At 52.3% G+C, this 24416-nt stretch overlaps 4 protein-coding genes across 10 annotated transcripts; 1 reads left to right on the plus strand and 3 right to left on the minus strand.

Annotated features, from left to right (window-relative positions):
* Nucleotides 1-157: 157 nt before the first annotated feature.
* Nucleotides 158-24340, plus strand: UBXN10 (UBX domain protein 10). Of its 2 annotated transcripts, XM_056333540.1 has the most exons (3): nt 158-3886; nt 18313-18434; nt 20868-24340. In XM_056333540.1, the coding sequence occupies exon 3, from the start codon at nt 20883-20885 to the stop codon at nt 21762-21764; it is 882 nt and encodes a 293-aa protein (XP_056189515.1). In that variant the 5' UTR covers nt 158-3886; nt 18313-18434; nt 20868-20882; the 3' UTR covers nt 21765-24340. The 2 variants fall into 2 exon arrangements, with proteins under 2 accessions (XP_056189515.1, XP_056189516.1); XM_056333541.1 differs by lacking the exons at nt 158-3886; nt 18313-18434 and adding an exon at nt 18833-18920.
* Nucleotides 8431-10501, minus strand: LOC130146913 (basic phospholipase A2 A-like). 4 transcript variants are annotated; one of them, XM_056333547.1, is made up of 5 exons: nt 10363-10501; nt 9969-10025; nt 9668-9797; nt 9086-9192; nt 8431-8947 (listed from the first exon to the last, which is right to left on the minus strand). In XM_056333547.1, the coding sequence occupies exons 2-5, from the start codon at nt 10006-10008 to the stop codon at nt 8823-8825; spliced, it is 402 nt and encodes a 133-aa protein (XP_056189522.1). In that variant the 5' UTR covers nt 10009-10025; nt 10363-10501; the 3' UTR covers nt 8431-8822. The 4 variants fall into 4 exon arrangements, with proteins under 4 accessions (XP_056189522.1, XP_056189523.1, XP_056189520.1 ...); XM_056333548.1 differs by having other exon boundaries at nt 9969-10068; XM_056333545.1 differs by having other exon boundaries at nt 9969-10501.
* On the minus strand, nt 10647-12270 carry LOC130146912 (basic phospholipase A2 Cdr-13-like). 3 transcript variants are annotated; one of them, XM_056333543.1, is made up of 5 exons: nt 12119-12270; nt 11670-11876; nt 11241-11385; nt 11012-11129; nt 10647-10932 (listed from the first exon to the last, which is right to left on the minus strand). In XM_056333543.1, the coding sequence occupies exons 1-5, from the start codon at nt 12253-12255 to the stop codon at nt 10808-10810; spliced, it is 732 nt and encodes a 243-aa protein (XP_056189518.1). In that variant the 5' UTR covers nt 12256-12270; the 3' UTR covers nt 10647-10807. The 3 variants fall into 3 exon arrangements, with proteins under 3 accessions (XP_056189518.1, XP_056189517.1, XP_056189519.1); XM_056333542.1 differs by having other exon boundaries at nt 11670-11879; XM_056333544.1 differs by lacking the exon at nt 12119-12270 and having other exon boundaries at nt 11012-11118; nt 11670-11878.
* On the minus strand, nt 13210-14790 carry LOC130145971 (phospholipase A2, membrane associated-like). Its single transcript, XM_056331533.1, has 3 exons — nt 14546-14790; nt 14197-14303; nt 13210-13867 (listed from the first exon to the last, which is right to left on the minus strand). Exons 1-3 carry the CDS (start codon nt 14788-14790, stop codon nt 13722-13724), a joined length of 498 nt encoding a protein of 165 aa, XP_056187508.1. The 3' UTR covers nt 13210-13721.
* Nucleotides 24341-24416: the final 76 nt, after the last annotated feature.

A 24416-nucleotide genomic window follows, 5' to 3' on the forward strand; every position in this document is an offset into this window, starting at 1 on the left:
ACATCTCTTGATATGCTTAGATTTTTTTTTTTTTAATAGCAACTTTTTACTTGGTATTGCTTGGAGGAGCTTTATTTTACTTTGCTGTCAGGGAAAGCTTAACAATTGTCAACTCAGGAACATGGTGGGTGGGTTTTGGTGGTTGTTTTTTTTTTCTATTTAAATAATGTAAGTGAAAAGAATCCCAGAATCCCTTCCAGAGCTAGGTGTATCAGCCAATACCATATCAAACATGACATTCCTCTTTTCTTTCCCATGGAAGAATGCAGTGATAGGTTTTTAGTCTAACTAGAGGATGCAGTGATAAGTTTTTAATCTAACTAGAACTGCTCGTGTTGCACTAGGCTGTTCCAGAAGTGATTAGTACGTGAAGGGAGAATGGGATTGCTGCATCCATGTTTGCTTCTAGCTTAAGTTTGGGATCAGCTCGTTTGCTAGCTGATGAGACCTGTAGGGGAGAAAAAAGAATAATAATGCCAATGAACTCATGAGACCATAGAGCAAATTAATCCAATCTGATGAAGTCTAATGACGTCGTAAAATGCGACCTGAGCAGGCATGAGATTTCTGTTAAATGTTGTTACTTGGACATTTGGAATCTCATCTCCTTTGACATGCTCTGGAGGTTTTGGGCTACTCCAGAGCTTTAGTCCAAGCCAGGAACTTGACAGCCATCAGTCTCCAAATGAAATCAGTATAGCCAAAGGATCCAGAGCCCTGGGAACAAGCTTCCAAGTAGCAGTGATCATTGGGAACCCTGCCTGTTTCACTCTTCATAAATCAAAGTTTTTCCAGGGTAGGACTTTTTTCATCTTAAATTCCTCTTTGGTAAGGTCACCAAGTACTGTAGAAGGTACAGCTTGAATCCGGTGATGCTTTCCACTATAGGACTGTGCATTTCGACTGAAGCATAAGGGCTGTGGGACTTGGCCCTTGATTTATGGCTTGCAGTGTTTCAGCTTCACTCAGGTTTTTGGATTTGTATCCAGCACATGTGCACTTACACAGAAATAGATAACAGGAGACATCTCATCAGCCAGGGCAGAGATGAAATAGATTTCTCAAAAGTAAGGAATGTTGCTTTTGAAAAATCTATTCATTCTGTGAAGTTTCCAAATCGGCACAGAAATATAAATGCTTTTTTTGTTTTTGCTTTGTTTTTTTTTTTTAATGAACTGCCAAGATCTGAGCTAGTACTAGTTACGCTCTGCTACTGTTTATCAAGAGTATTTGAAGAATAAAAAGGAAGGAGCTCCACTTTGGGTACTGGTGGTGTGCAAGTACAACAGGGTGTAATGCTGCTGAAGAAGTTCCTTTGGTTCCTGTAATGAGCTTGGTGGAAATAAAAAGTAATACACAGCAGCTTTTAGGCTTTGTGGTGGGACATAGTACCTGGCAAGTGAAGCAGTGGATTACGTGCTGCTTTAGGTGCTGGTGGTAAACGTGACTAAATGCTGCAGAGGGAAGTCTGAGTAGTATTTCATCGTAGGTAGGAAGAGCATGGATCAGCCTTGAATTCACAGTACCATTGTTGAAGTGGAAAACGACTTTGGTAAAACCCATTTTGTGCCAAGCTTAGATAGCCTGTTGTTAGTGATGTAGCTTCCAGGAATTCTTTTTCCTCCAGACAGTCAGTTTTAGGGGAGTGGAAAGAATGCCAAGTCAGAGCTTAACAGGGAGAAAGTAGAAGTCGCTTTGCCAGTGTGCCGAGTTGAAAACAGTGGGCACAGCAAGGCAGTTCAGGTTAAAGTGTCACCTCTGTCTTGCCCAGCTGTATCTTGATTTGAAAGGTGGGTGCATTCCGCAGGTTTGCAAAGATAATAAGAATTTGCAGTTGTGTGCTACAAATAAGATGTTTGATCTCAATGAAGTGTTTTTTTTTTTTTGTCTTCCTGAGCCAGAGCTGATAAAAGGATTGTTGGTGCTTGGAGCATGAGGAGATGTGAGGGGAGCTGCCCTGTAGCTGAGCCTTCTGTGGGTATGAAGGGCCCGGGCAGACCTAAGCTCACCCGTGCGGGCTGAATGGGCAGGCCTGCAGCAGCAACACCACTTATGGAGCAGAGGGAGAGGCTGGCCTTCAGCTCATGGCCTCTTGATACCTGCGGCTGAAAATGCTTTTGTTTCCAAGTATAATATGATTAAAATAAACTTAGTGTGCTGGGCTCCTATGCCTTGTTACACCAATCAAATTCTCTTTATTTTTGCCAGGATAGCTTTGTACCTGCACGAGCATTTTTTATCCAAAGATATTAAAACTTTGGGTTTGGCTGTTTTCGATTTTTCCTTTAGCTGTAGAAATTTCAATGTGCCCTTTCGAAATTTTTTTTTTCTGTGGAATCCTTACGCAGTGTTCCTCTGGGAACTTGCTTTTACACAGAGAATCTGCTTTGTAAACAGGTCGTGGATTTTCCTTGCAGGAGAAAGGAAGGCAAGAAGCAAGAGAGAAACATGATTCATAGCTTGTGTTTACTCTTTGGTGGAGCTAACTGTGCTTCATAATATGCGGTCATGGGACAATAAGCACTGCCCGTTCCCTCGGTATTTGGGGAGGATTGCTGTTTGTTACTAGCTGCTAGCTTACATCTTCGAAGGTCACAAGTGGGCAGAGGGCCAGGAGCGTGCTTTGACTGCTGCGGCACCGGCAGGGTCACTGCCAGCCTCTCAAAGGTGAACACGGAGCAGGACGATGTAGAAAGCTGCTTTCTCTGAATCCCATCTACCATCGTCTTCCCTAGACTTTTTCTAGATCCTGCCCCTGTAGGTACAGAGTTCACTTGAACTGGAAGTGTTAAGCATTTAGTCAGCTTCTGTCTGATGTCTGTAAGTGTGTCTTGGCCTTGCTGTGGATGGGAGAGCTCTTCTGCTTGTGCTACTCCTTGTTTCTTCTTGGGAGAGTTGCTTTTTGGTTTATTTAACAGCTTGGCCTCATCTGCAGTGTCTGAACAGCCACAGAAGCCACGTCATCCATGGCACCTGCATCTGCAGTGCTCTCGGAAGGTGCCTTCCTTTTCTGTTGGCATCTGTTGAAACTACACAAGAGTTTTCTTCTCCTTTCCCCCTCCGGACACTCGTTTCTGTTACCAAACCTCCTCTGCTTTTTGCATGCCAAGCGCAATAAATATTGCTAAGGTCTGCCAGCCGAACTATGCAAATGGAGTTGTGCATATGGGGTGTGCTGAGGGCTGAAGACAAAAATTTCCAATTATTTGAAGGAGTCTGCACAACCTGAACCCTTCCTGGGGATGCGATCCAGCTGCTGGGGTGTATGTTCACCTGCCAGCTTTCACAGGCTTTGGAAGCTGCAGGAAGGGGGGGAAATGGTGGCTGATGTGACCCGTGCTCCAGCCTCCTACAAAACGGAGATGGTTTGTGCTGTGTTGAGCTGTGTGATGGTTCCTTGGTGCTGCCTGGAGCAGAGCTCTCCCCTCCCGCATCCCAAAGCCCTTGAGTGAGTGGCACCAGAAAATGAGTAAAAGTAGAAATGAGCGTTTTGGAGTTGTGAAGACACAGTGTTTGCCGTAGGGAGTGTGAGGAAGGGGCCGGGACGATGCTCGTGATGCTTAATGGAGTCAGGCAGGAGCCCTTTGTGCTGAAGTGAAACTCTTCAAAAACACCCCTAAAGCACCTTTATTTTAGGACCCTCCCCGCTCTGAAGCTGCAAAGCACATCTCCGGAGGTGGCATTAAAACCGGAGGGGTGAGGGGCAGCTGGTGCTGGCTCATTACGGCTAATTGCAGATGGTGTGCAGCTGCGGTGGGGGACAGGGGCTGCAGCCTGAGACCAGCGCTGCGCCTCTGGCCCTACAAAGACTTGCTGGAGATGGGGAACAAGAAGAAGCCACCCCAAACCTCTGAGACCACCACCACCACACTCCCCCACGGCTTTCGTGAGTATTAATTACTTAAATAGTCGTTAGGAGTGGGCTGGGGCTGTGTTGTGGCCAAGCTCCCTGAGGGGAGCTGGGTTTGGAGTCAGGCTGCAGCAGCTGCTCAGTTTGTTGATAATTTTCTTTTTCTCTCTGAAGCTCTTAAGATTTAGCAGTTGGCTGCTCAGATGTCACTGTTGGGTAAATGTATTTTAAGAAAAAAATGCAAAACTGCATGTATGCATAAATATTTACTTCAGAAAATCAGCCGTGAAGCTCCATGCTGTTTCCTACCCCTTCCACCAGCGATTCCTGGAACACAAATCCTTCAGGCTGCCTTTGAACATTTGGTTTTGTTTGCAGAGATTCCTTTGGGTTTATGATTCATTTCATTGTGGGGGTTCGGCTTTTCCCTGTGCACCAGCTCCGGTGAAAGGTGTCAGAGCCTGACCGCATGGGGGGTGGCCCCCCAGTTTCTGGGGTGTGGAGCCTGGGGGGCTGGCAGGAGGGCACGGGGGCCTCGCGCAGAAGGTTGGGGTGATTCTTGTCAAAGTCACAGCCTGTCGCACTCCCAGCTCCGTCTTTCGCACAGAGTCCTGGATCCTGGAAGGAAATCCAGGGGGATGGCATCAGGCAAGGGGTACGAGGGGCAGGGGGTGTCTGTCAGGCGTAAGCAGCCCCCGCGTTGAAGTGGGGGGGTCTCGGGTAGGCACCCCTTTCCCCTGGGGCATGGAGCCACCTGGCTGTGAACCACGCGTGGCCCTGGAAGGACCATTTAATTGACTTTATCTGACCATGTATGTGTAGATCTTTGCTTTGATCACGGGGAAGTGCTTTGTCTCTATCCGCTCGCCGTGAAACAGCAGCGTTTGTTCTGGGAAGACCAGGATGGCAGGGCCAGGTCCCTGTCCAAAGTGGGACGGTCACCTCGGTACCTGCCCGTTCCACAACAGCAAGCCCCCTCCTCTGGGAGGTCTGCAAGCTCTAAACTTCACCGTTGTCCTAGCAAATAAAATGTTTGCCCTATTCCTGGCACTTTTCCCCTCATTTCTACCCCTTCCCAGCAAGCAGTTTTCAACTCAGGATGGTCTAGAGGACATCTCTGATCGAGTGAGCCCCCGAGAGCGTGGGTGGTCGTGCCTGCCTGCGCGCTGTGACCCACCGTCTCTTACCGCAGGTGATCCGGCTTCCCTGGCTGAAGCAGGTGTACGTGACGTCTGGGGCTGCGGCGAGGGCAGGGCAGTGGCAGGTAGCAGCAGTCGTGGGCATGGCAGCACCTGGGAGCCCAAGGTTGTGTCAGGGCAGGACGGGCAGCAGTGGGGATGATGCTGCGGTGGGGACCAGCCCCCGGGAGAAACGCCTTGGGTTTGTGTCCAGGTTAGGTCAAGCCTTGTTCTCCTCAGCACTGCCTGCGCTGTAGGAGCGAGGGAGGGTGACGCGTGCCTTTCTGGCGTCGTCAGCGCAGCTCTAATTGCTTTGCTGTTGCTCTGCTGCAGCGGCTTTGCGGAGCACTGGTGGGTGCTGCAGTGAGTCGGGGTGGCGGTGGGACCCCGGTGCGTCCCTGCCTAGCACTGCAAAGGCAGAAGAAGCACCGATGCACGCCGTTCCCATCAGCTACTGCTACTAAGCAACTTTTAAAGAGGTTTTAAGGACGAGCAATGGGTTTTGTGTTGCTATCTTGGCTCCCAGGAGAGGGGCAAGGCATTCCCCTTGCTGTACGCAGGGAGAGGGAGGCGAGGAGGGCTGGGGGTACCCACTCTGCCTTCACCAGGTCCCAGCTCACCCGTCGGTCGCATCCAGCGGCTGTTTGGATCCTCCCAAGCTGCAGCAGCAGCCGTAACCGATGTAGGACAGCACCAATTTCCCTGTCTTGTGCCTGAGCATTGAACCAAACTGAATCCAGTAGGGACCAGCCCTGCGACTGGAGATGAGGTGTGGGTTAGGAGCACCGAGAAAAACAATCTCTCATCCCACCCCTCCACAGCAAAAATGAACATTTTCACCCCAATTTTATGGATAGAACTGTGAGCACCAGGCATTCTGCATCACCTTGTCTGGCGAGGTGGGAGCTGGTGGGGGGGGTACTCGGCAGAGGAGCAGCAAGAAGAGCTTTGTGTCTGGCAGTGGCAGCTCTGGTGTTTGGGGGAGCCCAGGGTGCTGCTGGTCACCCCCTTTATGGCCACCATCTCCCTGCTCAGCGAGGCCCCTCCTGTGGAGAGCCCAAAGTGGGCAAATACTGGCCATCCTCACTGTGTGGGTCCCGCTGTGTGTGTGAGCCTCTTGCTGCTGCTGGAGGTCCTGGCTGGGGGATGCTCTGTTCTTGGGGAGCCTTTTGCAGGGGAGGATTTGGTGAAGTGGGGTCGGGTCTGTGCACTGGGTATGTTAGCATCCCAGTGCTTCCCTGAGCAAAACAGGAGAACCCGTGGGAGAAGGAGAACTACTTTGTTCCTGGGTGACTATTAGTTTGTTGGGGTCTTGGTTAGAAAATGCCGTTCTGTATCTTACCATCACCATCGTGACTTACCTGGGCAGGGAGAAAACACAGCCAGTGCACAGCAGCCTCCGCGTCTTGACTTAGCAAGGCGGGTGAGATGCAGCATCATGAGCAGAGGAAGGTCCCGGTGTCCTCCCGAATGGGTGGTGGCTGAAGACAGGGCTGAGCAAAGGCCCCGTACGCCGGTTTTCTGGTTAACAGGAGCTTGTCAGTGCCTACATGCCCCTTGCGTGTGGGGTGCCCCATCGCTCTCCTCACGTGTGCTGGACACTGCAGTCTTGCTTTCAAAGAGAGAGCAGGTGATGCTCACGGACCATTGCCTGAGGTGTCTGCTTCACCTTTATGTAGAAACAAAATAAGGCAAGCAGCAGGGTAAGCAAAAAAAAAAAATAATGCAAGTGGTGTATGATGGAAGGGTGAAAAAAGATTGATGGTTGTGTCGTTTGCTCAGAGAGAATCTCTAATTAGATAGGTGGCGCCGAACAATCATTTCAGCAGTTTTCTTCTGGCAGATATTGCAGATGTGTAGTGCTTTGCAGGGAACCCCGGCACGGGCAGGCACAAAGTCAGGGCAAGGAAATCCCCCCGTCACTGATAGGGAACCTGAGGCAGGTAACAAGGATGTGACTTGCGAGGAAATCTGAGAGATGGTGAGAAAAGGGAACTCGAGGCAGGGCTTCAGCAAAACCTCTTCCCCCCTCTGGTATGTGCCATTTGCCTCATCAGCCCTCCAGGCTGATGTAAGACCCCTGGGATGGAGGCAAGTCCATTAGATGGAGCAGGACTTGTCGTAATTCAAGATTTTCTGAGTCCGCAGCCAGTTTTTATCCCTGGGGAATAATGTATATTTTTGTGCATCAAATTGGCTGAGCTCCCAGGTTAAAAACTCTTGCCCCAACTCCTCTGCCTGCGACAGGTTTGCAGTAGCCCTTCTCCAAATATGAAATAAACGTCCTCCCCAAGCCAAACGCCTCCTGGGAAGACGTGGACTTTGGGTTTTATTTGCAGCATGCAAAATGCAACTTTTGCAGCCCAATTTACCGCAGCGTAGCGAGTGGGTGCAGTAGCTGAGCCGACACATCGGCACTTGGAGCTCCACATGAATGGGTTTGTACAGCCAGATGTACGAGCAGAAAAATACACAGATTGTTAAAATTCACCCAGACTTTAGAGGGAGAGGGTGTTTCAGCTCACCCTGGCCTGCAATCTGCGTGATCACCCCCTTCCCATCTCGGCAAGGGTTTGAGCCTTGATTTATGCCTTCAAGCAGCAGCCGTTGGGTGAAGGGCTGCACCTTCTTCCTTGTCCCCCCCTAGGACTACACGCTGCTGCACGCGGAGGGTGGCAGAGCTTGATGCCAGGGTTACAGCCCAGGGCGGGGAGCATTGCTGATTTAAAGGGTATTTCCCAGTGCCATTGATTTCAGCTTTGGGGTAAGCCAGGGTGGGAATTACAGCTGCTGATGCCCAGGGCATCATTCCCCCCACCCAGGGAAACAGCATTTTGTTGCTGTTTCTGTGGCTGTATTTCATTGCTGAGCCCCACGGGGGTGTGCAGTGCTGACTCCCAGGGGGTCAGTGCAGCTGGATTGCTCTGCAGCGCAGAAAACCTGTACCCTGGGGATGCTACAGCGTGAGGGGGGAAGCAGCCACCGCCTGAACTGCCTTTTCCTAGGGGATGCGTTTGGGGTTGCTGCAAAATTGGGCCAAAACATTCTTTTCTGGTGAGAAATATGTTTTGCTCCGCGCTGGGCGTGAGGCAAACTCCCGGCCACCCTGTTGCAGCAAAGGTTGTCAGTGCCCAGCCCTCCCGTGGCATCACGCCTGCCCGCCGCCCTTTGCACCAGCTTTGATTTGTCTGTCTCAGAGCAACTGGAAATTTTCAGACCCCCAAAGCTCGGGGTTAAGCCAGGGGGGCAGCCGCATGTCGGTGGGAGATGCGTCACCTCTTGGGTGTCATTTTTTTTTCTGGGTATTTCAGGGGGAGACCCAGCTGAGAGGTTAGCTTCTCCCCGCTGCCTGCAAGGGTGGTTGCTGGGCTCAGCTGAGGCATGTCACACTGAGGACCGATGTTTTGCGCTCTCTGCTTTTATTTTGGAGCAACAGAAGAGAATCTGCAGTGAAGCAAAAAGCAGAGGGAGCTGACAGGCTGCACGGGGAGCTCGAGCCAAGGGGAAATGAGTGTCGGCGGAGAGGCTCGTGTTGGCTTCCATCTCGCCCTTTGCAGTGATGTGTCACAGGTGTCCACCCCTCCCTTGTTTTTCAGTGCTGAAACTTCGCATCTGTGCTGCTCTCCCCCCTCGCATCCAGTGTATAATGATGCAACTTCACAAGAGGGTTGTTGTCCTGATATCAAAGCCAAAAAGCCCCGAGGAGGAGACCCGCCAGGGCTGGGAAATGCTCCCAGCGCCCTGCTGGCCCTTTGCTTATCAGCCTGGAGGTGGTTTTGCAGAGCCTTTTTCCTTCAACACCTCCCGGCACGTCCCCGGCACTTGCTACGACGCCGGAGCAGCCCCCGGCCGCGCATCTGGCAGAGCCAGGCTGCTCGCTCGCATCTGCACGCTCCTCTCTGGCACCAGGTCCCGGACCCTGCAGGGACCCGAGAGGAAGCATGCCTGAGACCTTCTTTTCAGGAAGATCCCTGGGGTGCTGCCCCAAAAATAGGTACCACAAAGGAGAGGGATGTTTTGGAAAGAGGCGTCGTGACCCATGAGGGTGGGGACTCACTGCAGGTGGGGATTCCTGCCTGGGGCGCCGAGAGGGGCTGGATCGGTCCCAGGCGGCACCGCCGTGCCACCAGCTTGGCGTAGCAGCAGGCGCGGAGCAGGCAGCACCTGCGGCGAGGAGGAGAGCCTGGCCTCATCTGAAACATGCCACTGGCTGCTCCTAACCAACCTGAGACAGGCTCTGCAAGCAGAGCCACCTCTTGCCTCCTCCTCCCGCTCTAAATCACTGAGAGGCTGCTCTTCCCAGTCCGTTCCATGCCAACCCTCTCCTCTGCTTCCCCGTGCAACCCCTGCCCAGCTCCGAGAGCCCTTGTGCACCCTGGCACATCCCACCCCTCCCCGCTGGTGCCATCCCACTGACTCCAGGTGCCTGTCACTGGGCAGGAGCTGGGGGTGACCACTGCCTCACTTTCCCCTTTTCCCAAAACTTGTTCCCTTCCTCTTGCTGCCCATCGCCTGCTCTGCGTTTTGCAAAGCTCCAGAGGATGCTGCTGAGGTTGCTCACAAGCCCTAGGGTCACCCCAGGGCCAGCGTTAGCCATCCCAGGGCCAGCATTAACCCTCTGGAGCAGCGCTGCCTGTACCGGTCCATGGAAGCCTTTGCTGTGCCACTCCTGCCCCATCCCGAGTAGCAACCGTGGGCGGTCAGGTTTCCTACGGTGCTTCCCTCCAGTCCTGGTGCGCGTGGGAACTTTCCACGAGCTGTGAACACACCTAGAGCGACCAGAAAAATGTGATTTTTTGCAAGTTATACTCAGAAATGAAGCCTGGGGAACCAGCGGGGAGAAGAGGGCTTGGTTGCAAGTCTCCCCGTGGAGTGCACAGGGGTTTGGGATGCTCCCCACATCGTCTCCCCTCCGTGGGTCTGGGAACGGCTGCACTTACTGCAGGCGAACAGCACTGCCAGCGCCAGCAGGACCTTCATCTTCCTCTCACCTGCGTCTGGGAGGAGGAACAGGAGCCTGACTCAGCCCAGCAGCGTGGCCTGTCAACAGGTGCTGCCGTGTGAGCCTCGTCTCTCCAAAATCAGGTCAAATTGTCCCGAAATTTGGAGGGAGGAAGGCAGCTGTGCCCCCTTGCATCTCTGTCTCTGCCCCTTGGCCAAAAGCAGATGCTTTCTGAAGCTGTCCCCCCACCTCCCGTCCCACCGCCCAGGGCATCACGCAGCAGCAGCAACTTCCCAGCTCAGTTTTGATCTGAGAGCAAGGCAGCGCGGCAGGCGCGGCGGCGGCGTGCCTGCTGCCTCCCCCCAGGGTCCCCCGTGGTGGGAGCTGCTCACCGGGGAATCGCTCCGGCTCCGCTTCCTCGCTCCCAGTCCGTCCTGCTGCCCTCCGTGTCCGGCCCCCCGGCTCTCAACTGGAAGCGCTGAAATGACTCGTCTGTCCCAAACCCACTGCGTGCTACGCCCCTTCCCTCGCCGGCCAAACCCCCCCCTCTCCTGGGGGCTGCAGCCCGGAGTGACGCAGGGGCCGAGATGGAGTTTTTGCAGAATTCGGGGAAGATGATACTGAGTATTTACGGGGATTTCTCTCTCTGCCCAGCAGCAGCTCATGGAGGACTGGGGTGGTTTAAGCACTTTGTTTATTTTCACATGGATTAAATTTACAGCCACACTAACGAGGTCCGTGGAGGCAGGGACTTAGGGCGATCTGGATGCAGAAGGACATGGGGCGATCCGGATACAGAAGCTGTGCGTGTTCCAGCCCTGCATCCCAGCTCTGCCATCACCGGCACCAGAGCTTGGGGTAGAAGCAGTAGCGTTTGCTGTAGGTCCCAATGCTCCGCTTGAGGCAAAGCGCCAGGCTGCGGTCGCACTCGCAGGAGAGCTGGGCGCACCAGGAGCCCTCTCCTGCAGGCAGAGGGGAGCCCGAGGTCACCCCTGGCTTTGGGGGGGGGGTGACACCCCCTTTCTCCAGGGTTCTACTTACTGCAGGAGGGGCTGCCGCTGCGCCAGCTGTAGTGGTAGCCCTGCATCTTGGCGTTGCATCGGTAGCTCTGGAGGCTGTTGTAGCAGGTATCGTGCAGCTGGCAGCATCTGCAGGGGAGCTCGAGGCACTGAGGGTTGGGGGTTTTCCTCCTGCTACCCCGCCCCCCTCCCCAGATTTGAAACAACGCAAGGCTGTGTTCAGGCAGGGAGATTTTGATGTGGGTACATACCTGTCTGTGGCGTCCTTGGGTTGCCCTCTGCCCCCCAAGCCGCAGTAGCAGCCGTAGGAGGAGTAGTGCAGCAAGGCGTTTTTCCCTGTCGTCTTTGTGATCATCTTGTGCAGCTCCCAGAGGCTCCCGTGAGCTGGGGACAAACCTGGGGGGGTGGGGGGGGTGGAAATTGGTGGGGTTGATGCTGCCACCCAGCTCCCCAGCAGCATCTCCATCCCTCTGGCCCCCAAACTGGTGCTAGGTGAGTGAGGTCTTAGAAGCAAGTAGATGCAACTGAGAGGAAACTTACTCCCAGCTCGGTGCAGGAGAGCGTTTGTGTTTGGGAGAGGTGGTGATGGGGAAAGACTAAGAAATCACCAGCCTGGTCCCAATTTCCATCGATATAACTGCATGGAGAGCTGTGGGACAGGTGCGGGTGAGGACACTTACCCCAAGCAAACAGCACAGTGAAGGTGAGGAGAGACTTCATCTTTTTGACAGTCCTGGGAAAGGAAACCAAACCGTTTCCCCGTTCTGTCAACCACTTTCTTGTTTGCTTCCCTCCTTGTCCAGGGCAGAGATGCTCCCCAGCTCTGAGGATTAGGGCAGATGAGCAGGGTGAGGATGTCCCCGTCGCCGTTGCTTTGGCCCAAAGCGCTGCTGTGTCGGGGATGGGAAGCAGAGGGTTGGAAAAAAGCAAAATGAAGGGAAAGGAAGAAAAGCTGGAGGAAGGATCAGCCCTAGAGAGGGCTGCACCCCGCCACTCTGCCTCTGGGCTGGCACCTCAGGGAGCCTCTCCTTTGCTCCTGCTTCCCCAGCACGGACCTCACTCCCTGCGCCCACCACGGCTTTTGTTAAAGTAAGAAAGAGAGGAGAAGCCTTTGTCCATTCCCACTTACCTCAGGAAAGCGGCCGCTTGCTTGCAGGGCCCTGCAGCCAGCAGGGCTCTCCTTATATAGTGTTTGCTCCCCACTGTCAATGCTTGGCTCCCCCAAATCTTGCTGACTGGGCTTTTCCGCAGAGGAGAAGGTGCCATCCTTCCCCTTTACAGGAATACAAGAAATCCCCGTCAGCACCCCAGCGCCATACCCCATGCACGGGAGGGCTGAGCCAGCAAAGCAGCATCATTTCCAGCTCAAGGAGGAAGCCAACACTCTCTGCTGCCTGCAGAGATGCCCGAGGACCTTTCCCCTGCCCTCCCCAGCACCACGGCGCTGTATCGGGGTGGGGGTGGGGAATAATAGCCCTGATTCAGCTTTTGAATCCTAGCAGCCGTGAATGAAGCAGGTGTGGGGTTTTCAAGGGGTTGTACGGTTTGGGAGCTGCTCCTCTGCCACGCTGCAAAGGTGATTCAGGGTGAGTTACCAATTCTTTAAGAGAAGTATATGAGCAGCAATAAAAGCATCTCTAAACGCGCAGTTCCCAGAAACACGGGGTTACGCAGATAGCGGATGATTAAACGCTCGCCCAGCGTGAGAGGAGAATGAAACAAAATAGGTACTTTTGGATGAGTGAATGCAACTTCTCTTTATTTCCCTCTGTATTATTTTTTCATCTCCTTGTTGAAGCCCCTGTGCAGAACTCATCCCTTACGGAGAAATCAGCCACCAACTTCACTGCCTTCCTAAATTAGCATCTGCCTTGGGATGGCCAAGGCTTTGACATCTTCTCTCCTCTGCAGATCACTGTTCTTTAGCCTTGATTTTGGCTAGCTTATTTACGTCAGTGTCACAGGAGGGTCTCAGATCCCCTCCCACATTTTCCCACTTCCAGTATTCCTGTAAAAACACCTTTTGGTCCTATCTCACCTCGCCCTTAGTGCACCATTTTTTAAGCTCCAGGAGCGAGTTCAGCTAGCGTTGCTGAGAAAAGCCAAAAAAACTGACTGCCATCAGGGCTCGCTGCTGTGGAATTGTTTTGTTAACAAACCCCAGGGAGCTTTATTTGGTGGCATTTATTTGTCCCCATTGCTTGATGCAAAGAGCTTCTCCATAGCTGGGGACCCGGAGCAGCAATACTGCCCCAAGCGGGATAGATTTGGTGATAGATCTGTGAATTCCAGCTGCTGCTGGATCTTCAGCTTTTCCAGGCAGCTGACGGGACCATGGAAATATTGGGGTATCAGGCAGATGGTGTGACTAAGCTGTGCGATGCAAAAGTGCTCGCCGGACCCAGCAGCCCAGACGCCACCATCGCAGTGTCTCAGTGGCTCTTTCAGAAAAACACCACAGAGAATCATTTTGAAAACCTTTTATTATCTGTGGGAAATTAAATCAAGAGAGAAAAGAGAAGAGGAAGGGACATAAAAAATGGAAGCCGCCGTGTCTTTATGGGAAGTGGGGGATCTCCATCCGTAACGCGGACACCCTTCCTCACCCTGAGCATCACCTTGCGGGGAGCCTTGCTGGCTTCGGCTGTTCAGCCCCCATGTCAGGCTTTTCTTGCCACAGCAATGGGGAAAGCCAGTCAAAATCTGCAACTTTGTGTGCAGGTTTCCCCTCCTCAGCACTGGAGCTTACTTCCTCGGCATTTCAGCTTGAAATAGAAGCGGTAGGATTTATTGTAGGAATGCAAAGTGCTCGCGAAGCACGAAGTCACCGCCTTGTCACATAGACAGGTCTCTCTCTTGCACCAGCTCTGCTCATCACCTGTGGAGGGAAAACACGGTGCTCTGCAGTGGCTTTTCTGGCTTGCATCGGCGATGGAGTCCCCTCGGGGCACCCTGATGCCTGGAGCAGCCCGGGGGAAGCACAGGAGGAAGCGTGCCCGGTGCTTGCCCTCTCCAACCTGCTCACGTCCCTTGCAATGCCCATTTATTTATCGTACGCTGCCTCCTCCCATGCGCACCCACCCGGGTATCAGGCTGGTTCCATCCCTGGGGGATGCCCTCCTGTGTGCCCTGCTCTGGGGCTTGGGTGTCATGGGGAGCAGCGCTGGTTGCCCACCTCTGTGGGACCCCCTGCCTGTCGGTACTCACTGCAAACAATGTCTCCATCAGCAATGTCGAAGTGGTAGGGGGTTATCAGGGGTCTGCACTTGCCCTCTCTCAGCTTCCTGTAGCAGCAGTCGTGAGCGCGGCAGCACCTGTGAGGGGCACCACATCAAACTGCTGCCCCCAACCCCCCCTCCCCATGATAAAGGAAGGTCCAGCATCAAATCTAAGGTGCCCGGGAGGAGGGGGATGACAAGGCAGCAGCAAGACGTGGCTGGGGAACGGTGCAAAGCCCCATCAGAGCACAGCAGCACCAGCAGACTGCCAGCGAGGAGCTTTGGACGGATCCCTGCGCACCCCGCAGCCGGGCAGCGATGCTCTTCCAGGTACTCACTGATCGGTGGCATCCACTGGGGTCCCTCTGCCCCCGATGCCGCAGAAACACCCGTACCAGCTGTAGGAGAGCAGGGCGCTTTTCCCCGTGGCCGACTTGATCATCCGCTCCAGCTCCAAAACGCTGCCGTGAGCTGGCAGCAGCCCTGCGGAGGGGCAGAGGGTCGGGCTCGCGCCGGTGCCCAGCGAGGGGGCAGGCAGAGTTACCCATGAGGAATTAAAGGCTGGTGTGGGCTGGAAATACATGCTTTCGGGCATGTGAACCATGGGAAGCCCCCCCAAAACCCCCTCAGGATTATGTCTGGTTTCTGCAGCTCCCTGATCCCATCTGGCAGAAGGTATTCCTGCTCTCTGTACAGGCTGTGCCATGCCTGCATCCTGCAGCTGGCAATGCCACATGGCCAGGATCGGCCGTGGGCTTGGCACAGGCAGGAAAGCAGGTGACAGCAGGCTCCAGAGCCCCTTAAAATAAATATGGATGTCGGCATCCCAAAGCCTCACCGTCACAAGTATCTCCAGGACCACAGCAGTGCTACACGAAGCATTAAACTGCAAAATTTAAACAAAAACCTGAATCGTGCACAAAGTCTCTGGGTTTGTACACCTCTTTTGCCATGCAGATGAGATCCCAGCCTGGCCTGGTGAAACCAGGGCACTTACCACAAGCCAAGAGCATGGCAAAGAGGAGATTCTTCATCCTCAGTCTGGCCCTGGAGGAGGAAACAACAGCAGGTGATGAGCAGCACCTCAGGGGCAGGACAGACGCTGCCCTCAAGCCCCTGCCAAGGGCATGGGGCTGGTCGGGTGCACCCTGGCAGCACTGCACGGTGATGTTACTGTCCCCATGGATGTATGTCATCCTGAAGGTATCACCGTGCCCAAGTACACACAGCTGACTCCTGATGGAACCTCTTGACTCCGGTTTTGGGATGCAGCACTTGGCAGGGATGTGTACTGGGACACAGCGGTTCTCCTGCCTGGGGCTGATGGAGAAACTCACCGCCTGCAGCCTCCCGCCGCCGCCCCACGTGCTGTCTGATGAAATAACAGCAATAAAATCCCCCCTCTCCTTACCCCGCCTGAACCTCGCAGCTCCAAGGCTGCTGGCTCGGCGGGTTTGCTTTATATAGATGGTGAGGTCCACCCCCTCCTCTATCTGCACTGACGGCGCTATTCATCGCAGAGCAGGTCTCGCTGAGTGGCCCCTCGGTGAAGAGCAGGTTTCCATCCTTTCCCTCTGCCAGAAACAAGAGTTTCCCCATAGTGGTGTGCCATCAGCGCAGCCGGCATGATGCTCCCTCTGCCATCTCACTTCTGCCATCTCCATCTCGGGCCAATGCAGCTCCCGGATGAGGCCAGACAAAGTCTTGGCCATGGTTTTACAAACTGAGGGATTTAGTGGCTGGAGAGTCAGGACAAAAGCGATTTACGCCCAGGAGGTGCAGAGCTGGCACCACAGAGGATGTTGCATCCTTGCTCCAGCTGCAGAGGTGGCTCTTTGGCCTCAGTGTCGTCTCAAGCGGGCACTTGGTTTCGCTAACTCACACCCTGCATCCTCAGAGATGGGTTCTCTTGGGTCTTTCCCTTGCAATTGCCCCCCCCCAATCCATGTCTGCATCCAAATCCAGCCACACGGAATCGCAAAGGGAGGTGAAGGGATTCCGGTCCTGCCCTCAGGGCACAGGAGACTCCAGGAGTGTGTGGGCAAGGGGTCCGCGAAATTAAATCAGCAGCAGCAAAGGCTGGAAACGCCATGGAAACCCAACTCGGAATGCTTTTTGAATACAGTATTTAATCACCATAACTGAGACACAATACAAAGACACATGGGAGGCAGAAAACTGGAGGAGATAAGAAACAAAAGCTGCTATCTTCCCTGTGAAACCACGAGGCAAACACACACACAAATGGAGGGTATCAGGCACGTATGCAGGGCTCCACCCGCTGCAATTAACCACCCTTCTAGGGAAGGGAATGTGGGGTGGAGGGGTGGGATTGTAAGAAAATGGCTTGGGGTCTGTATCCAAGAAGAAAATACCTTGTGGAATTTCTTGAGAGCCACCAAAGCTGCTCACTGGAAGCGACATCGCCTCCCGGCTGTCCTCCAATGCTGGCAGAGATGTCCATCCAGGGGCTTTTCTTCCCTCCAACCTTGTATTTCCTGCTGCCAAGTGGAATAAAAAGCCATCCAAGCTTGATAAGGAAAGGCTGAGGAGCAGCAGCTTACCTGCCTCCCCACTCAGGCGTACCGAGTGGCTTACCCACTCTCCATCTGCACAAGAAACCATCTCAAAATGCTGCGATGCAAACCGATGGGCATCACGCCGACACCCAAACCCTCTGCTTTCCCCACCTGACTTTGAAAACCATGGCATTTGAGTATCCCTTTCCCACCTCACCCACAAAAAACTTCCATTGCGGAAGATTTTCCCTGTTGTGTTCTGTGCTGCTCATGCTCACACGCTTTGGCCTTGCAGGTCCTTGCCCTTCAGGGCAGGTTTGCTGCTGTGTTGTGCCCGATGGTGAAAGATGGACCTGATCGCTTGGGGTTTTGCCGTAGAGTTTGGCTAAACCTGTATAAAAGGCACCGTCCGGGGGCCTAAACAGAGACCAGAGGGCTGGGATCGAGCAGGTTGGGGATCCACAGGTGGCTTTAACCAAATCCCCTTGTTTTAAACCCTCCCTCTCTACAGAGTTCTCAGGAGAGTGAGCACCCCAAGTTAAACCCTCTCTTCACAGAGCCACAAACCCTAGGGCTTAAAAACCACCCGTGGAAGTTACTATCCCATTGGAAACATGAAACTTTTCAGCCTTTCTATGGAGCAAACAAAGAGGGGTATCAACATCTGTGTGTTCAGGGACTTATTGAAATGTAAATACACCTGGTGCTTTGATCTGCAAAACGTTTGTGTCTTCTGTGTGGTGTTGCTCAACATCCTCTGGATGGGATGAGCTGATATGTGACTATTTTCTTACCTTTTCAGCGCACAGGTATGCCTTGATCTTCCCCCACCTGCAGGGTGGAGATCCCCGGGGTTGAGGGTAGATAAAGTTATTTATTGCTCGTTTCTTGCTGCCTTTGATGGGCATCTGTTGGTGGGAGAAGCATCTGGTTAACTAGAAGCGGGTTTAAATAGGGATTAATGGGGAAGAGATGGAAATGTCAGCGTTATGTGGGGTGTTCCCACAATGAAAACTGACTCAGGGATCATTTATAGCCTGGGGGATCAGAAGGACTCCCCCCTCCCTGTCAGCAGACACCAGGGTGCCAAGCGTCCAGGCACAAAGCAAACTGCAAAATCCCCCAGGGAGTTGTTTTAGGCCCCTGGATGATCTTGTGCATGAAGTGTAATGTTTTAAAGGTGTTCTCATCAAACACCTGATAAGTTTGGTGTTTATTTGTCTGGTCTTATTCAGCAATCGTTCAGGTGAAGCTGTTCAATCACAGTATCTTGAAACTCATGCCACAGGGGGGTTAGAACCAAGTCCCGTTGCTCTCATTCTGCTGCCTTTGCTCAGGACAGGGTGTAACACCATATTTTTAAACTTTCAGGGTTAAGAAAAAAAAAAAAAAAAGGTTTTCTGTATTCAAGTGGGGTGACAACTGCAGAGTTTTGCTTTGGGTGGGATGGGGGAAAGAGAGCTCTTGCAGGAGGGATGGGGACAGCCTCAGCATCACACTCACCTACAGGGTTTGGAGCAGTTGTGTGGGAGACAGCCCTGCTGCTACACCCCTGCTCACCCCCCCATCTCCCTTGTGCCCCCCAGGACGAAGCCTCCAGCCCCACACAAGATGCTGGGGCTGTCCCCCACCACCTTCAAGGCCCAGCACTGCAGACTGTTTCTCCACAGAGCCCACACGTGGACACCGCAGTCGTCCCCTGGTCCAGGTATGTCCCTCCCATCTGTGCCAGCACATTGTGGCCATCCCAGGCCTGGTTATATCCCTGGGCCCATGCTGGGACACCAGGCCTGTCCCCAGGCCCAGTTATAGCCCCCAGGCCCACGCTGGGACACCAGGGCTGTCCCCAGGCCCAGTTACATCCCCTGGGCCCACACTGGGACACCCACACCGGAGTGTCACGGCCGCCCCTGGGCCCATCCCACAGGCCGCTGCTGTGCCGGGGCAGCTAGGCCGTGTAGCCCACCGCAGCCGCACTGGGCTCAAGGAGCCCAGGGCGCGGGGACCCGAACGGACCCCGGCGCCGCCATCCTTCGGGCCGCGACGTGGCCCCTGGAGGACCGCGCGCGGCGGCGCTCCGGCCAGTTCGTCTCTGTGGTGGCGGGGCGGGGTCTACCGCGCGACCGGAAGTGGAGCGATCGCCATGGCAACGCGGCTGTGTTTGCCGGCGGGCGCGGGCGGCCCGGGGCGGCAGGTGAGGGGTGACAGGGTCGGGCTGGGCCCGAGACCGGCTGAGGGACTGGGTTGTGGGGCTGGGGGGTGGCTGTGGGGCCGAGGGGCCGTGCAGTTGGGTTATAGGGCCGGGGCCTGGCCGCAGAGTTGGGTTATAGGGCCGGGGCCTGGCTAGAGGGGCCGTGCAGTTGGGTTATAGGGCCGGGGCCTGGCCGTGGGGCTGTGGAGTTGGGTTATAGGGCCAGGGCCTGGGTGAGGGGCTATGCAGTTGGGTTATAGGGCCAGGGCCTGGCCGCAGAGTTGGGTTATAGGGCCGGGGCCTGGTCGTGGGGCTGTGGCGTTGGGTTATAGGGCTGGGGCCTGGCCACGGAGTTGGGTTATAGGGCCGGGGCCTGGCTGTAGGACTAGGCTTAGCTGTGGGGCTGGGGCCAGGCTGTGGCACTGAGGGCTCTTCCGTGCGGCAGGCTAAGGGCCTGGGGTGCCTGCCCTCCCAGGCCCTGGGGTCACCATGTTTGGGGGCACTTGTGGGCACAGCCCTCCATGACTGGAGTTCCCCATCCCAATTGAGGCACCCAAATGTAAAGCACACCATATTTAAAACAACTCCTCATAGTTAACCTCTAATATATACTGTGCTGAAGCAGAGCAGGCCCTTGCTCAGGAGGGTCTCACCATGGCTTTGGACAGGTTGTTTGCTTTGAGTTTTTTGTTTGAACTGGTGGTGTAACTGGTGATACCTGGTAAGTGCTCTGATGCACTTGGGAGTTCCTCTTCAGAGGCTGCCGAACTACAGCTTGTTGCCTTGGTGTTTATTTGTTAGAGGCAGTAAACGAAAGGCACACACCTTCTCCTTCCCACAAGCTCCTAGGTAACTCTGATGAGTCACTTGGGCAGCGTGTCCCTGTCCGGAGCTCTGCTGGAGGCTTACAGAGGGACAGATCTCTCCCTCCAAGCAGCTCTGTACTGGAGCGGGTCAGGGCACGCCTGTGTGCTGGGACTGGGCCTTGGCTTTGCTTGGTGTTGGCTTGCTGAGCCTTTCCATTTCACGGAAGCGGAGGAGAAATCTAGTGTTAACACATTACTGGCAAAAGGTTGTGGAACAACAGCAGTGGCTGTTCCCTTCTGTTCGTTTGTTTGTTTTGGGGTGATGAACAGGAGGCGAGTCCAACTTTATCATTACTAGAGAATGCCAGGGGCTCAAAGTTGATGTTTTCTTTTTCCTCCTTGATAAATCCTGCTATGCAAACCACAGAAAAAGAAGAGGTGCATGACCCTGTTGCGCTTCTAAAAAATGTTGTTGTAAGGTTGTGGCCCAGTTGTTTGGGCTGTTGGACTCCTTTGTTCTGGTAAAGCACAGGTGGTCTGAGCGCAGCTTAAATTGGGGAACACACAGCAGAACATGACTTCATCTTTAACAGGGGGTTAGTATCAATCTCTGTTAAGCAGCTTTTGGTCACAGGAGAAGTCAGAATGGGTTTCTCTGTATTGAATCAGACTTACTCAATTTCAAAGGTCTTCAGAGCTTTTTAAAAAGTGAAGTGTAGTGAATCTTACTCAAAAGTCTGCAACAGGAACTTGATCTGTCACTGCAGGAACAGCAAAAAGGCCAGATCTGTGCTTTGAAGTCTACTCATCTCCCATTTTCACTGAGTGTCTAGCTTCAGAATAAAATGCTTCTGTTCTTTCCATCAAAAACTTTAAGTTGGGAAGGGCATAACTTCCTGACGCTCTGGGTCAACTTTAAACAATCCCTGACAAAGCCAGCACCTATAAATACACGTATCCCGCCGTCTCTGACTCAGCTGTTACTGAACCGTAGAATTGCTGCCTGCCTGCATGGTGATACACCAGATTTATTGCTATTATTAGCTGACATGCAGCACAGAAGTGGGAGCTGTAGGGAGATTAAGCTCTCTAGAAACTTTCTGGCTGATTCCTGTAACTTTTCCCTCTGCTACCCCATCCACAGGTGCCTTGAGAAGCAATGGCCACAGCGGCTCTCCTGAACTTAGCACCATCTCACTTCTACTTCCCTTCAAGCACGGCAGCTGCTTTCTTGTGGACAAACACCATAGACATGCATGTCACCAGGCCAAAATCTGCCAAGGGACGCACGAGGTCAAGCTTCAATTACTCTCAGAGCGTGGAAGCCTGTCCTTGCCGAGTGCCATCTTCCCCGCCACCAGCAGCTCCTCATGAGGTGGTTAACAGCCAGAGAGCATCGTTCACAAAACCAGCATTCCCATCTGGCCATGTGTCTCCTGAGGAAATCCCAGAGCTCCTGCAGCAAATACCTTTGAGGAGCTCCTCTTCCCTGAACAAGTACAGGGTGCTCCCCTCTATCGGCTGGAAAGGTGAAGGGAGTGGCACTGTGGATGCAGTGGCTGAACAGACCAACCAGCTGAAAGTGAACAGGGAGCTGGAGGACACTCCGAAAATCAAAACTCTTTCTGGGGAAGAAGGATCTGCCAGCACATTGCCAGAAAGCGATGTCCCCGCTGAAGAGAGCTCACAGGTGCAGTGTCCCCCCAAGAAACTGGGAATGCAACTGAGGCAGGAGAGCCCTTCGATGTTGACTGTAAATTTGGAAGAGCCTCCGAAAGAAGAGTCGCACTTGCTGCTCGCTATTCGATCTCCCTCTGGTCAGAGATTTGAACATCATTTCAAGCCCACTGACAGTCTCCAGACGGTCCTTGCTGTGGCAGAACAGAAGATGTCAGCCAAATACAAACGCTGCAGTGTTGAAACGATGGAGGTGCCTCGAAGGAGTTTCCCTGACCTTACGAGGTCCCTCCATGAATGTGGGATTCTCCACATGTCCGTGCTGTGCATCTGCCAGAAAGAGCAGCACGATGCAGGTCTTTAGGTGCACAGAGACGCCGCTGTGGGTCTTTCTGCTGAGTGGGATGCATTACTTCTTTTGAAAAACGGCCTGGTATTTTCTGGGCCTACTTCATCTTGCCACCTTCCAAAAATTCCCCTTGAAGCACACTTGTGTAAACATGTTGAAACAATATTTCAAGTGTATATACCTGCTACATAAGTAGCATCTTGTTTCATGTGTGCCATCACAAATTGCGTCCTGAGCACCACCAACCTTTGGCCTTCTGGGTTTCTTGAAAGTGCTGATGATGTTCTTTGAAGACTGAAGTTTCTGAGACCTCTCCCCATGTCCTTTTCTATTATGGTGGGAAGGTGCCACTTCCCAGAGTGGATCTGCGTGCAGAGGCACTTATTTGGGAAGGTAAAAACAAAACTGTGTTATTCTGGAGCACCATCTTCACCCTAAACATCTTCTTGAGTGTGACCGAAAAGGAGATCAAACCCCAAACCCATCTGGAAATAACAGTGATTACACATTAACGGATTAATGTGAAGTATTAAATTGCCAGACCGATGGTAATACACCTGTGAGGGCTCAGCTCTTTCTGGATAACCTCAGTGCAGCTTTTAAGAGTGACTACATCACCTTTTTAAGAACAGCTAGTCATTATTTTGGCTGTATTGGTGAGCAGCAGGATTTTCTACTTAGTTTTCCTTCTCTCATTCAACTCATGCTCCATAAGTAAGAATAGATGGATAGTTAAGATGGGATGTTACGTAATACTTCCATTTAACACCTTTACACTGAAATGAGTGAGTCCAAGCAAGCAAGGGGCTGCTTTGAGAAATTTTAAATAAAAATACATTAATTGGATTTGACTGAGGAATTGGCTTATGCAGTAGACTGTGTTTTACTATGCTACCATCAAAAAAGGCTGATAGGGTAACCTGGCAGGTTTAGATAAACACAGTGCTAAAAAAAATACCTAAGTTTCTAATGGAAATACATATGGTTCAAAGGCAGTATTTCAATCTACTAAAAAAACCGGATAGCTTGCTACACAGATAAGCTAGCTGTAATATTCGGAGGTAAACCTGACTTTTTTTTTTTTTAACCTCAGCGTAACTGGAGCAGCAGTAGAAAGCTGATGCTGGGGTTGACCAGGAGTATAGTGGCTCATTCTAAAGCCAAGTGTTTGGGGTCCAGTGGCTTTATGAAAATGGTACCTGATGGAACAGCATTGCCTGCTACTGTGGGTGATGGTAACTGCGCTGTGGCAATCCCCATGTTCAGGGAGATCAGGATATCCGAACATGTGGGGGCTTGTAATCAAACCTCAGTGGGGAGCAAAGCATTTCATGTTTCGAGAGCAGGAACCATTTTCTGTGTTTCATTTGGCGTTAGGTGGTTAATTCCCTTATTATGATTTTGTGTATACTGTATTCCTTCTCCATTTCAGAGTGTCTTCATACTGTGTGGTAGTGTAATCAATAAAACCTTTCAGGCTGAAACCTGAACTTGGAATGGTTTATGTGAACAGGAGGTTTAGCCATCGCATATTCTCTTAAACAAGAAATGCCGTTAACTTGATGGCAAATACCTCAGGGACCGTCCAAATCAGACTTTGGGACGGTCAGCTGCCATTCACACCACCTTGCAAGTGCCTTCCCGGAGTTTTTCTCTCTGTCCTCTATTAAATACAAGATTGCAGCATGAAAGAAGCACTTTGGATCAGTGACTGCCTACTGCTAACAACAGAGACAGGGCAAACCACCACGCAGGCTTGAGAGCGTACAGGGCTGATGTTCTTCCACTTCTGCTCTTGGTTAAAACAACTTGGATCACAGTGGACAGCACTTCTTGTGCTAGGGGATATTCCTCCTGAATATCTCCATCTAAGATGAAGCTGAATGAGTTTGGTCCTCTAACCAACTTACCCCAGGCTACAGCATCTCCCAAGAGGTGCATTTTAATTATTCCCTTTTCTAAAAACCCCATCAGGCAAGTGCAGAGCAGGGAAAACACCTCTCTTCTCCCTGCATTGTCCTTCCCATCCCTTCCAAAGTCATCTGGGCATGCAGGGGATGATGCCAACTCTGCCAACTCCAGCACAAGAAGGAAAAGAAGAGTATTTATGTCACCTCATTTATTGTGTGGTATCATTTAAAGAGCCTCCTCCTGGGAAGTTTTTAAAAATTTCAGCATTAAATCAGATGAAGTTCAGTCTGTCACAGGATGCTTTGAGAAGGTCATAAATAGAAAAAAACACCAGGACTCCCAGCTGGGAACGTCCTTACCTAAGGCTTTTAAACAACAACAAAGTATTCAAGCAAGAAATTAGCCAAGGCATTGTTCAGTATGTGTTCTTTATTCCAATTAAAAGTACATTAGAAACAGCACACAGGACCAGCAGCAGCTTTCATGACAATTCAACCCAATACTCTGCTGTCACGAGGTCATTCAACTGTACTATTAAAGTAGGTGATTGAAACAAGTCTTCCACTCGACACGCAAGCACTCACTCACCTGCCACTTTAAATAGGTTTCCAACAGAATAAAAATAGATACACCCCAGAATACAAAAAGTTTAATTTTAACAGTTGTTTTTTTTTTTTTTTCACTAAAGCCTTTATACAAATTGATAAAAGGGTGCACAATTTCCTAAAATTTTAGGTACATTTTAAATGAGCCTTT

Source organism: Falco biarmicus, chromosome 3, assembly GCF_023638135.1.
Source record: "Falco biarmicus isolate bFalBia1 chromosome 3, bFalBia1.pri, whole genome shotgun sequence".
Classification (NCBI taxonomy): Eukaryota; Metazoa; Chordata; class Aves; order Falconiformes; family Falconidae; genus Falco; species Falco biarmicus.

What these genes read in the sequence shown, in the direction of transcription:
- LOC130145971 (XM_056331533.1), bottom strand. Translation starts at nt 14,790, where the DNA reads ATGTATTTCCAGCCCACACCAGCCTTTAATTCCTCATGGGTAACTCTG. An exon ending in CCAGTGGATGCCACCGATCA is followed by an intron (nt 14,304 to 14,545) that starts GTGAGTACCTGG and finishes TGCCCCTCACAG; the next exon opens with GTGCTGCCGCGCTCACGACT. An exon ending in TGATGGAGACATTGTTTGCA is followed by an intron (nt 13,868 to 14,196) that starts GTGAGTACCGAC and finishes TTCCCTCCACAG; the next exon opens with GTGATGAGCAGAGCTGGTGC.
- LOC130146912 (XM_056333542.1), bottom strand. Translation starts at nt 12,255, where the DNA reads ATGGCACCTTCTCCTCTGCGGAAAAGCCCAGTCAGCAAGATTTGGGGG. An exon ending in CACTGTGCTGTTTGCTTGGG is followed by an intron (nt 11,386 to 11,669) that starts GTAAGTGTCCTC and finishes CCACCCCCCCAG; the next exon opens with GTTTGTCCCCAGCTCACGGG. An exon ending in CCCAAGGACGCCACAGACAG is followed by an intron (nt 11,130 to 11,240) that starts GTATGTACCCAC and finishes CAGTGCCTCGAG; the next exon opens with CTCCCCTGCAGATGCTGCCA.
- UBXN10 (XM_056333540.1), top strand. Translation starts at nt 20,883, where the DNA reads ATGGCCACAGCGGCTCTCCTGAACTTAGCACCATCTCACTTCTACTTC.
- LOC130146913 (XM_056333547.1), bottom strand. Translation starts at nt 10,008, where the DNA reads ATGAAGGTCCTGCTGGCGCTGGCAGTGCTGTTCGCCTGCA. An exon ending in GCAAAGGCTTCCATGGACCG is followed by an intron (nt 9,193 to 9,667) that starts GTACAGGCAGCG and finishes TCCTCGCCGCAG; the next exon opens with GTGCTGCCTGCTCCGCGCCT. An exon ending in GGCAGGAATCCCCACCTGCA is followed by an intron (nt 8,948 to 9,085) that starts GTGAGTCCCCAC and finishes GGGTCCCTGCAG; the next exon opens with GGTCCGGGACCTGGTGCCAG.